General features: G+C 50.2%; 2 protein-coding genes across 2 annotated transcripts; one reads left to right on the top strand and one right to left on the bottom strand.

Annotated features, from left to right (window-relative positions):
- Positions 1–1,182: 1,182 nt before the first annotated feature.
- Positions 1,183–3,009, bottom strand: PV06_07516 (uncharacterized protein; the record flags this gene model as incomplete). Its single annotated transcript, XM_016408771.1, has 5 exons — positions 1,183–1,403; positions 2,095–2,274; positions 2,333–2,477; positions 2,540–2,923; positions 2,986–3,009. The coding sequence occupies 5 exons, from the start codon at positions 3,007–3,009 to the stop codon at positions 1,183–1,185; spliced, it is 954 nt and encodes a 317-aa protein (XP_016260525.1).
- Positions 3,010–11,959: 8,950 nt separating this feature from the next.
- PV06_07515 (uncharacterized protein) lies at positions 11,960–12,733 on the top strand (the record flags this gene model as incomplete). The annotated part of the gene is made up of 4 exons (XM_016408770.1): positions 11,960–12,130; positions 12,204–12,317; positions 12,382–12,419; positions 12,478–12,733. 4 exons carry the CDS (start codon positions 11,960–11,962, stop codon positions 12,731–12,733), a joined length of 579 nt encoding a protein of 192 aa, XP_016260524.1.
- Between the last annotated feature and the right edge of the window lie 31 nt (positions 12,734–12,764).

The raw sequence follows: 12,764 nt of genomic DNA, 5'->3' as shown, positions 1-12,764 counted from the left end.
GTGTCTTTTTCTTGTTCGCTTGACAACGCTATTGCTATAATCAACTATCATTTTATTGATTCTGAGGGGCGATACTGCATGGCTGAGATTTCGAGGTTCAACCTCAATGAATCTGCAGGGTATTGCGAATTTCAAGCTTGGATAGAAGCAGTCGAGGATTGGGCAACTTGCTTCTTGAAACCCGTCATCAAAAATGCCCTGCGACAGCTTCTTAGAACGAACGGCACTCCGCCGGTTTCTCCAATGCCTTCTTTGACGCTCTCAATCGACACTGCTCCTGGAAGCGACGATGTTCTTCTTAAACATCTCCGTACCACCTTCAGTACGATTACATGGAAGTGTGACGAAGAGTACGAAACTCCTTTGAACAGCAGCATCGCTCATTGCGGAACTCCCTTCGGTGCACGGAAGATTCGCACCATGGCGTTGTCTCCTGCTTCTCCAGTTGAGATCTTCAGCGCTACACCAAGCTCTGCGACACCATTTTCGAGATGGCGCATGAAAGCAGACTGGAATACGAGATCGCCTTCGAGTCGGAGATTCCCTCTCTCACCACTCAAGCTCCGGCCCGAGATGCCTGACTCTCCAGTCCGTCGACCCACGCTGTCCCCTTGCACTCCTCCTCCAGACGCCCCTTTCTCAGCAAAGTCTCCGATGCTCGTCCTTCAAAAGAGGGTCGATTTGGCAATGGACGAAATACAGGAATTGAGGGCACTAGTCCAAGCTCTACAGGGTGAGCTAAAATTAAAGGACAGTCAATTCGAATCTGAGATGGAAAAGAAGCAACCAGTGTCGACGACACCGCAAGAGAATGAGTTGGAAACTCCAACATCCGCGACGAGCAAGGAATGGAGCGAGCCTACTCAATCCACAATTGTGGCCGATTGGTTTGATATTCGCATCGGACTCACGGCTTTGCCTGTACTGTACTTGGCCTTTTTTCTGCTGGGTATTGCCTTGGGCCACGACTTGCTGGAAATACTGATCTGCACCATACTATCTCGAGACAACTATAGCATAATTAGCTTGAAGTAGAGTTGCAGTACAGCAAACTCGAGTGGCAACACTATGGCTTTCAACTCATTGATAGCGAACAGGATGTACGACAGCTGTCTTCGACTGAACACTGAAGCCTCTGGAAGAATTAAGCGGCACTTCATCGGGATGAGAGTGCTTTCAGTCTTACAAACCCCATATGGCACTCACACTGCTCAAGAGAATGTCGAGGAGGTCGGAGATGGCCATTTCGGAGGACCGAGAGGTAGGATCTGGTTTTGTTGCATCGCATAATCTGAGAAAGAAGGGATGAAGCCTGTTCTTGCGGAAGAAAGACCGTCGGCTTGCCAGGTCGAGTAGATCTTCTTTGGTAGGCTGAGTGAGCTCTGCAGCAAGCTCTTCAAATTCTACACTTATGTGAGTTAATAACAAGACAAAGATCTGGGGTTTCTTCCCTTCATTTCCGTCTGGAGGGAGGAATCTAGATGAGGAGGCCAATGAAGCCCCCCCAGCCATTCAACAAGAGGGCGCATCGCAAGATGGTTTGAAGAAGAGGAACTCAAACTGCGACGAAAGGGCGGCATGTATGCGCATCGAGATACTCGAAGGTTTGTCGCCGGGTTGAACTATTTTGTTGTACATTTGCTATTATTCTTCCGATACGAATACATTGCCTCAGCTGAAGCCCACAGATTGACTGTGTCTCACAATGTATACCGTTTCGTGTTTTCGGGTACGATGTGACCACCATGTTATTTTCGTCTAGATTAAAGCCGATGGAGCCCATCTCAGGGCTCATCCAAGTCCTGACTCACAGCCACAGGCGAAATGCTCAGCTCTAGAAATGGAAACGGACTTTGGAGAGGCCAAAACTTCGGCACTGACTTCTGTGGTATTCCATTTCGACAGACGATCAACGAAACTGACTATCCTGGCGAGTCGACTCGCCTAGGTTTTGCCAGAAATTATCATATGGTCAACCCTATCACACCAGGTGGCTTCCTCTTCATGCCTGGTACTGCTTCTGTACTTATGGGCATCATCTAGACCGCCTTTCACACACATAATTGCTGTCCGAGTTACATCAGGCTGTCCAACCGCCATCAACCTTGTAAGTTGCACCCGTTACGAATGATGCTTCGTCGCTAAGAAGGAATGCGATCACATTGGCGACTTCAACGGGGTCCGCTTGCCGATCTAGCGCCTGCATACTTGTGGTAACCTTTCCATTTCGATGGCCAGTTTCCATCGCTTTCACCAGAGGAGTTGCAATCACTCCTTGAAAGATGTTAGATGACAAAAAAAGTAGGACAAGCCGCTTTTGTGAAAGGCATACCTGGAGCCACAGCATTTGAACGGATATTATAGCGTCCGTACTCGCGAGCTGCGGTCCTCGTCAAGCCAATGACTGCCCATTTGCTAGCATTGTAGCAAGTGAAATCTGCGAGACCCAGAAAACCTGCGACAGACGATACATTGACCTGAACACCATCATGATCAGCCTCGGAGCTCTCAGTATATATGACGGAGTAGAATCACTCACAATGGAGCCTCCAGCTTTCATCATGGCGCGTAGCTGGGCCCGCATGGAGTAGAACACGCCGGAACAGTTTACACCCATGACTAGTTCCCAGTCCTCGTCCCTCGCATCAGCAAAGTGGCGACCGCCTTCATGCTCAATACCGGCGACATTGGCTGCCCCATTGATGTGCCCGAAGGTCTGGACCGATTTTTCAATCCAAGCATTTACTTGTTCAGGCTTCCTGACATCGACAACTGTGGCAATGTGGCCCTCTCCGGCGAGACTTTTCAAGGCTTCGTCAAGTCTTTCCCCGTTCACATCAGCTAGCGATAACTTAGCACCGCGTTCAGCCAGTAGGCGAGCGGTGGCAAGGCCTATCCCACTTGCAGCACCAGTAATTGTGACCTGGTCGGAGAATACTTCGTTAGATAGTCAATTGGGCATAGATGTCCACAAGGGGGTCTTACGATCTTTCCCGCAAGTGATGCCATGTTTCACTATCGATTGTGTATCAACACTACTTTCGAAGGATCAGAGGAGGAGTGTCATCCAAATAGTGTACAACCTCGGGGAGATCCAGCAAGGTCGGAGATCAATATCCGTCTCGGGAATCATGTTGCGACTTATAAGGCTCAACCATGCTCAAATACTCATGAATACACCATCTAGAATTATTCATACCTCAGTATATCACTTGTAGTACGATGTCAAAGCCACTTCCTGACTTTGACTCCCTGCCAAAGGTGGAGGGTCAGCCTCAAGGTAATGCGTGGGGATATTGGGGCAAGGACGACCAACTCGGAAGTAGGTTTCGACCTCAATGGAAGATTGTTACATCTCACATTCTGCAGCGTTGAATCTTCTCACCAAGAAGGTCAAACTTGATGCTTTGAAGGAAGTCCGCCTGGGGGAGTCTTGTCAGCTAGATTTGAGGCTCGACTTTTTTGCGCATCGTGTGGCCGGACGAGAGGGCTTTAAGCAAAAGATTCTAGACTTTAAAAAAGCAAATGCTGGCGGCATGTACGAAATATATGCACACGACGACGTTGTTACGTTCAACACCCAAGGTAGCTCCCAATGGGACGGATTTCGCCACGTCGGTCTTCAGGGTCCTGGGACGTACTTCAATGGCATGAAGCACGAAGATATCAGCCAAGATGAAATTGGCCGAAATGGGATTCATAGTACGTCCGAGAATTTGACCACTCCCTCTATTGTGAACTCTCGCTCAAGCCTTGACGACTAATTTGACAATTAACATTGTACGTTTATAGAATGGGTTGAGAAGGGAGGTATCGTAGGTCGAGGAGTACTTTTGGATTATCTTCGGTGGCAACAAGAAACGGGGAAACCCGTCAAGAAGGCCGATGCTTCCACCGAGATCACAGTGGCTGAACTCGAGGCGGTGGCTCGCTACCAGGGGACCACCTTGAAGCATGGTGACATCCTCATCATCAGGATGGGATTCACTGACTGGTACAAAAAGACCTCACGTTCCGACGCCCAAGAAGCCCTCGAGGTGGGAGCATTTATTGGTCTGCAGGCATCTATGGAAATGGTGAAATGGATCTGGAACAACCACTTTGCAGCAATCGCCTGTGATTCTCTAGGTCTCGAGGTATGCCCGGCTCCATTCGGAGCCAAAGACAAAGTTTGCCTGCACGAATGGATGCTGGCTCACTGGGGATGCCCTATCGGCGAGCTGTGGAATCTCGAAGATTTATCCAAACTCTGTGCAGGAGCAGGACAGTGGTCCTTTCTTTTCACGAGTGCCCCTCTTCACGTTTTTGGAGGAGTCGGTAGTCCTGCGAATGCCATTGCCTTGCTTTAGCCGAGCCGGAGGTTATGAACAAGCATATTTAATGCTAATTAAAGTAACTTCAGACAATTTCTGTCTTTGTGTTCAGGGAACATCTGAGAATATTTTGGGATCAGTCTTCTCTTACGCAACCCGCCCCCGCAGTATTTTGGTGGAAACCAGGGTGGGTCTTTTTGGGGGGGGGCGGCCCGTTAGTGTCGGTGCTGGAGTTAAATGGCCGGGTTGCACATCTCGTTTCAATGTGCCAACGTTAGCCTGACTGTCGCGTCTAGGATGATCTAGAGGAGACTGCCTCAAGTCAGCTCTGGTTCTCATTGGGAAATGATCGTTGTGTAAGTTATGGCTCAAAGGACTACGCCATCCTCGAAGGCTCGGTGGTCGATGTCCGAGTTCTAGATCGTATAGATTGGCTATCCATGACCCCAGGCATCCCCAGGACGTAGCAGCCTTGCATCGAATCCAGCTTCTGGAACCTAACCTGGCCCATAAGGATGCCTTCCATTCGCAACCGCGCAGTCCGCATTGGAGGGTGCGAAGGTGGCATTACAGATCATCATGGTGTCCTTGCCCGCATGTCGAAGAACGAGGAGGTGGACGTCATCTTTGGTGACTGGATGAGTGAGTACAACATGACTACCCGCGGCATGGAAAAACTGCAAGATTCGAGTTCACTGGGATACGAGACTGTGTTTCTGGAGTCACTGGAACCAGCTTTGGAACACTTGGCCGCCAAAAAGATCAAGCTTGCCGCGAATGCAGGTGCCTCGGGCACCGAACTCCTGGCTGAGCATGTCGAGAAGATGATATCCCAAAAAGGCCTCAACCTCAAGGTCGCCTGGGTTTCGGGAGATGAGATCAGTGTGGAGAGAATCAAGCATCTCCAACAGAAAGGAGAACGATTTCAGAGATTGACAACCGACAAAGATCTTTCGACGTGGGAATTCGATCCTCTCTATGCCCAATGCTACCTTGGAGGCAAAGGAATTGCCAAGGCGTGGGCAGAAGGCGCAGATGTCGTCCTAACCGGCAGAGTCGCAGATCCCGCTCCTGTCATCGCCGCCGGTCTTTGGTGGCACGGGTGGACCGAGACTGATTTCGACGAGCTTGCCGGCGCTCTGGTTTGTGGCCATCTGATTGAATGTGGCGCTTATGTCTGTGGTGCCAACTGGTCAGGCTTCAAATCTTTGGGTACTGGAAAGCAGATTCTCAACTTGGGCTATCCCATTGCGGAACTTGCATACGATGGCACCTGTATCATTACCAAGGAGAAAGGGTCCAACGGGCTGGTCTCGACCGAGACATGTAAAAGCCAGGTGTTGTATGAAATACAAGGACCCTGGTATTTTAATTCTGTACGTTGGTTCTGGTGGTGTGCAGCTGATAGACGTCGCCTGAATTATAGCTAACCGCTCCATAGGACGTTGTCGCCGATCTTACCAATATCAAAATGGAGCAAGTGGGCAAAGATCGAGTCCACGTATCTGGAGCCAAAGGACTCCCTCCTCCACCAACAACCAAAGTCGGTATGACCGCCCTCGGTGGCTGGCAAGCCGAGACTCATTTCTACGTCGTCGGACTCGACGTGGAGGAGAAGACAGCCATGTTTGAAACCCAGATCCGTGACGTCCTGCCGGTCGACAAGTACCATTGCTTTAGAGTTTCGCTCAATGGAAGGCCACCTGATAACCCACAAAGTCAGGAGTCTGCGACCTGCGACGTTCGGGTCTTCGCACAGGCGAGGGATCGGAATGACTTGGAGCCATCAGTGTTCCTGCAACCAGTCGTTGACACCGTGATGCAAACCTATCCTGGGGCTCAGTTCAGCCTGGACCAGCGGCAAGGGATACCGAAGTCGTATTATGTATGATACCCCCCGACTCGCTCGAATGCTTCGCTGACCACCTTGTCTTTCAGGAGTTCTGGGTGGCACTGGTTCCCCAAGGTATTGTCCCACACAAAGTGCACTTCGCAGGCAACACCCTTGACGTCGCCCCGCCTACTAAAACCTACACCTACCCACGACATCAACCTTCCTACGATACCGAAAACCCCGCCCCGCCAGCCACCTGGGGTTCGACCACACTGGCTCCACTGGGCTATGTTGCACACGCACGCTCTGGAGACAAGTCGTCTAACGCCAACGTTAGCTTTTACGTTCGATCTGAGGATGAGTATGAGTGGTTGAGATCAACTCTGTCGATTTCAATGATCAAAGAGCTGTTGGGAATCGATTATAGGGGCGGGCTGGTGGAAAGGTTTGAGCTTCCACATCTTTGGGCAGTACATTTTCTTCTTTTCGACCACTTGGATCGAGGAGTTGCAAGCAGTAGCACCTATGACATTCTCGGAAAGAACGTGGCCGAATATCTCAGAGCCAAGTACGTTCGTATCCCCGACCTGTTCTTGCGGAGAGGCAAGATATGAAAGTCTCTATACGCAGATAGAGTACGTTTGGGATTTGCTCCACAAATCTGTAGGAAATCCGAATTTGAATAAATGCGGGGGTTTATTCCAGAAGAGCTGGCACGAGGTACAACTTTGCGAACCAGTTGGCAGGTACACGGCTTCACCGTTGGACCGCGCATAGCTGGTTGTATCCCCTCCGGAGATCAAAGACCGAGGGCGTAGGCTTAAACCCCGCCCATGCTCAGGCCCGTCTGGTCTAGGCGAAAGGCCCTGGCTTGGAGTTTTCTCCCCAGGTCTTGGTTGCGGGGTAGACTCACTGGCGAGGGGGTCTCCAGGTTGACTAATGGTTATGTTTTTCCTCCTATGCACTTCCAGTCAATCTTTTCTTACTCCTCGGTGTTCTTGCTCGAAAAGCTGAATGAACTACCTAGGAAACACCACGCCTGGTGAGTCAGAACCGGAGAACAAAGACCTTGCACGTTACAACGCAAGCCCCTGGTCAAGTCCTTATGGAATTCCCCAACAGTATGACCGCTGTAACCATAGGTTCGGATAGTCACAGCACGCCTACCTCGCCTAGTGTCGCATCGACCCCTCGCAGGGTGAAATGTCGCAGGAGTGGTTCGACTGCGGGCAACATACTTGCATGCACGTACTGCAGGCTCAAAAAGATCAAGGTACATGAACGTGATCCTAGCATCGCATTTTGTTACCCTTTCATGGCCCCTTCTTACTGATGGCCTTTTCTTTAGTGCCATTATAACCCAGATGGGTGTCAGAAATGCAAGAAGTTAGGTCTCGCTTGTGTCGTTCCGCATGAGGATCAACGTAAGAAGTGAGTCTTCTCCTGGAAAGTGGAAGTGGAACGCTGAGCTAACAGCACCAACACAGTCCGGTCTCTAAATCTCAAGTCAAGGAATTACGAGAACGAATCGCAGAACTGGAGGCAGCTCTAAAGGAAGCACGCACCAAGCAAAAGCCCCAACTCGAAACTGCCAGAGAGCCAGTCTTACCGGACGCACCAACTCGTCACAATAATTTGATCTCTCGATTGACCCAGCGGGACTGGCAATTGAACAGTAATGCTGAAGGCCAGGTCCAGTTCTTTGGACCCACTTGCAGTGTTCACTTGACCGAGAGTATATCTATATCTCTCTTGGAGGCTTGTGGGGATGCCGCCATAAATGAGGACGATTTCACCATAAATGACCTTGATTCTGAGACACAGGCCCACCTCCTGGACGTGTACTGGAATTACCAACATACCGTTCTTCAGGTTTTCCAAAAAGAAACATTTCTCAAAGGTCTGAAGCAAAGACAACCGAAATATGTCAGTAAAGCTCTCATGTACTGCGTTTTTGCCTGCGCTGCACGCATATCACCACGCGAACATCTCAAGGCGTTGGCCATTCCACGAAACGAGGATGACTTTGGCGACGAGTTGCCCTATCTCATGGCCAAAGCCTTGAAGTATACGGAAGAGGAATTGAAAAGACCTCGACTCACAACGATACAGTCTCTCCTCCTTCTATCAGTCTTGCACAGCGGTCTTGGGAAAGACACCAAAGGCTGGCTTCTGACGGGGGATGCATGCAGACTGGCCGTGGACTTGGGAATCCACAAGAACAATGGACTGAAACAATCATCATCGGGAAACATGTCTCTCGAAGACGTCCAGGCTCGACGGCTCGTTTTCTGGGCTTGTGTCATTTTTGATCGATTCTGGGGTCTCTACCTTGGTCGCCCCTGTTGCCTCAATGCCGAAGACATTCCCGCCCAGGAAGCGAGGTGGATGTCGGCGAACAGCTCCTGGGAAGCCAAAATGGCCTATGCTTGGGTGTCACTGCTGATCATTGTGGGCGATATCTGTGACGTACTCAACGCCGATGTTCGTTCATACGGAAAGCTCGACGACTTTGATCAAAAGTTACAATCATGGAGAGCGAATCTGGATCCCTCGCTACAGTATCGGAAAGACTGTCCAGCATCGGTCTCTTCTCTCAACCTGCAGTACGCGGCTGTCATGATCCTACTGCACCAGCCGACGGCGAGGTTCGGCAGCCGGCCTGAAGAGCCCTCGACTCGGACAGCCTACTCGCGACGACAGTGCATCACGTTCGCCACCTCCGTGGCTTCTTGTCTCCACGAGTTCCAGCAACAACACGGCGACGTGACTGCTCTGTCTGGCATCGCCCTTCACTCCATCTCCCTGGCCGCAACGACCCTGGTCGCAAGCATCGCGGAAAGGAAATCCGAAGACGTATCGTCCGAGATGCATGCCCTCAAGACATGTGTGCGAGCCCTCGGGGAATTGGAGACCACATACCTCGTTGCCAGGCGAGTGCGGAAGATCATTCAGTTGATCATTCGGGTCTGCCATCTTGAGAGTGACTACGTGGGAAGCCAGCAACGGCCGATGCCTGTCCCTGCCGATCCCTCAAATTCCGATGATCTCATGAACCACTCTCTGGTCAATGAGGTGGTAATGGAAGATTCTCTATCATTGGAGACGCAATTTGCAGAGGATGCGGGCCTGTCTGAATACAGCCCTTTTGCTTTTGACGGACATTTACCCACATACGCGCAGTTTGATGTTTTCTCAACTTTTGATGCCGAGGGCATCGGAGCTCCAGATGCCTTCTCACGTAACATGTAGCGATGGATTAGCATTGTCATTATAGATGATTTGGAAAGCAAGTGTATGCATATCGGTTGTAAAGCGTTTTGATTAGGGTTTGACATGTGCTCTAGTTTGTTGCTTTCTTATGTTCGTAGCGGTTGACAGTATATAGTCTATCCCGCTCAAATACATCAATGGCCAACGCGAAGAGGACCTTGCTATCATGATTGTCGAGCTCATAGCTTTGCTTTCCCATGCTCACTTATATCGATGACGATCTTACCCCATGCCGTACCTGTCCAGATTTTATACAGTCAGTATATATACATTTGCTGAGTACCACAGTTGCTCTGCATTTCATCGTGTCATGGTACATGTTTATCAACAAAATTGAGCAGAAGAGGCTAATAGAAAAGGGGGGGAAGACCACAACACACACCTCTAGACAGTAACTCCAGAGCAGCTGGGATCTCTTGCAATCCGCGAAACTCCTTTTCTGTATAATTAATTGGCGTGATCCCGCCCTCCTCGATCAGTGCCAGTAGCGTATTCCATACCTGAGCCACGCTCTCCGGTTCCATTGTCGCGTACATGCCCCAAAAGAGGCCGGACAAGGATACGTTCTTCAACAAGAGTCGATTGGTGGGGATCTTCTCAATCGTTCCGGCGGCGAAGCCGATGATGACCAAACGTCCACCCCAGCGGATGCATTTGAGACTCCTCTCGATGACACCCAGCGTGTCAAGGACGACGTCGACACCACGGCGGTCAGGTGTGTGGTTCTTGGCTTGCTCCGCCCAGTCGGATTTACTGTCCACGACGAAGTGTGCGCCGAATGATTTTGCAATCTGTCGTTTCTTCTCGGTGTCGGCGGAGGCGATAACGTACATTCCCAGAGCTCTAGCGATGGTGACAGCGGCGAGGCCGACACCCCCTCCGGCTCCGTGGACGAGGACAAAGTCACCTGCATTTGTATAATACTTTTGAGTCAGTATATTCTCGTACAAACTGGTGGAAAGAACTGATCCATGGATCAGAGATGGCTACTGTAAGTCTGACGAACCTTTTTTTGCTTGTGCTCGTAAAATGAGCGCCGCGTAGGCTGTCGGGGCAGTGTAAAACAGACTACAGGCTTCAAGATAACTCCAGTTCTTAGGCACTGGCCTCAGGTCCTCCTCGTCGGCCTGGATCAGCGTGGCAAATGCTCCCAACCCGGCTCCGAACACTCGATCTCCACGTTTGAAAATCCAGTCGCCTCCTCCGTCCTTTGGTCTCGAGGTCGGTACGGCGAGAATCTCACCTGAGAACTCGTTGCCGGCGATGAAAGGTAAAGGTGGCTTTTGTTGATGTTTGCCTTGGATTTGCAAATTGTCGAAGAAGTTGGCCGCTGCTGCGTGGATTCTAACCAGGTATTTCGTAGGATGTGGTTTGAAGTCCGGTAGAGCCACCACACGAAGCTCACCGGGTCCTTTGACCAGAGCAGGGAGCTGGATTGCTCTCATGTTATCTAATCTGTTTTGATGGCTGAAAATGCTTTAGTAAAGACAAAAACGAATATGGGACTAGGCTCTCTGTTGATATCATGTGGTGGCTAGACGGGGGAAAAAAAGTAGACACAGTCACCGGGCAAATTTTGGGTGATGCAAGACTTCATTTTCAAGCGGGGATATGTATATATATATAGAAATAACATCGGCTCCTGCATTCAAGAAGAATCTGGGATCCGAGAATCATGTCCTGAGAGGCAAAGGGGTGATCAGTCCCCTGGTAAAACCTTCCCAAGTGGTCCGGAGTAACGACCGCTTTAGTCCTCGAATATCTGAAGTAGGTCAGCTTGATGCTGCTGGCCCATAGCTCCTGGTGCCTGCCGGTCATTTCCCGGACAGCCGGTGTTGAACTAACTCTTCTCATCACTTCGAGAGCACATGGCATCTGATCGCCCACAGGCCACATCATCAGCCCTCCTTGATTCGTAGCGTGACTTCGGTGAATGATGTCCGGAGATGACCCAGATACATGGAACAGGTGAGAGCACCTAAAATCCGCCTCGGTTGTTCCTCCATAAGATTTGCCTAAGGCAGAGTTCAACGCTCGATCAGGAATCTTAGCATCAGAAGTTATTGACATCTTAGACATTTCGGATCACATTGCATCCGGACCATCAGTATGACGACTTGTAGAGCATGTAGCGAACAACATCCCGTGCAAGTGACAGAATGTTAAGTGGTACAGGCTTCCTTGAGGACTTTCTGGGGGGTTCAATTGCTCAAAATGTGTTCTTGTCTCATTACAAGTACAATTCCTGTGTTATGTTGGGACAGGAAGGGCGATTAGACTTCATTTGTGAAGATTTGAACGACCAAGTAAGTTTCTGCAGACAAGGCTGGGCTTGTTAGAGATCTTGAGTTGTGGAGACCCCACCGAGCTTGGGGGCACCACGTTTGTCTGGATCCAAAATCTATATCTCGGACTTCCAATTCCCGGATGACTACAGTCCAGGCAGTATATATGGAGATGAGCAATGCAACCTCCTGCCCTTCTGACAAGCTGATAGTTCCTGATAGGTGGTTGTTTCTTTCACAAGATCAGATCGAAAATGTCGGTCAAAGACAACGCTGATGTGAAGCCTACGACTACCAAAGACGAAGAAGTCATATCACTCAAGGAAAATGTACATTCTAAGACTGTCGAAAACGCAGAGACACCCGGTCTCAGTGATGAGGAAGAAGACCCCCACGTGAGCTTCAAGACGTGGGTTGTTGTCTGGGTGAGTAACGATCTCGACCGGTGGCAGTATTCTCGAGACCCTGTGATTTGACTAAGAGATGGCTTGCTGGCAGATCCTCTCATGCGGTTATGGTCTCTCTTTTTGGCCCATCCCGGTGATGGCAAACATTGGTGGCTTGGTTGCGGCGGAGCTTGATGCTCCAGAAAAGGCATATTGGTTCATACCAGTAAGGACTTCACCTACAATGACAGCCATGGCTCTGAGGGAAAGCTAATGCGCTCTTTTGCAAGGCCTGGACTATCTCTATCACCGTATGCTTCATGCTTTGGTAGGTTTCCAGGAGATTCGCCTAGCCTTGGAACCTGATTTGACGAAATTTACCACAGCGGCGCGAACACGGATCTTCTTGGTCGACGTTGGTTCTTGGTTCTTGGAAATCTAGTCAGTGCCACTACTACTCCTTCTCCTCCTTCTCCCCGAGTTGCGCGGTTGTATCTTCAAGCCCATACTGACCGCCTCCCACAGGTTTGTACAGTTGGACACATCGTTACTGCATCCAAAGCCAGTGCAAATGCAGTAATTGCGGGCATGGCAATCGCTGGGTTCGGAGGGGGCAACTGCCAGGCAAGTGAAGTGAAGTGACGCATATACATGCATATATATATGCGTCTTC

This window comes from Exophiala oligosperma, assembly GCF_000835515.1.
Source record: "Exophiala oligosperma strain CBS 72588 unplaced genomic scaffold supercont1.7, whole genome shotgun sequence".
Taxonomy (NCBI): domain Eukaryota; kingdom Fungi; phylum Ascomycota; class Eurotiomycetes; order Chaetothyriales; family Herpotrichiellaceae; genus Exophiala; species Exophiala oligosperma.
The sequence above is the reverse complement of the archived record's forward strand: the minus strand, read 5'-3'. Positions and strand labels throughout refer to the sequence as shown.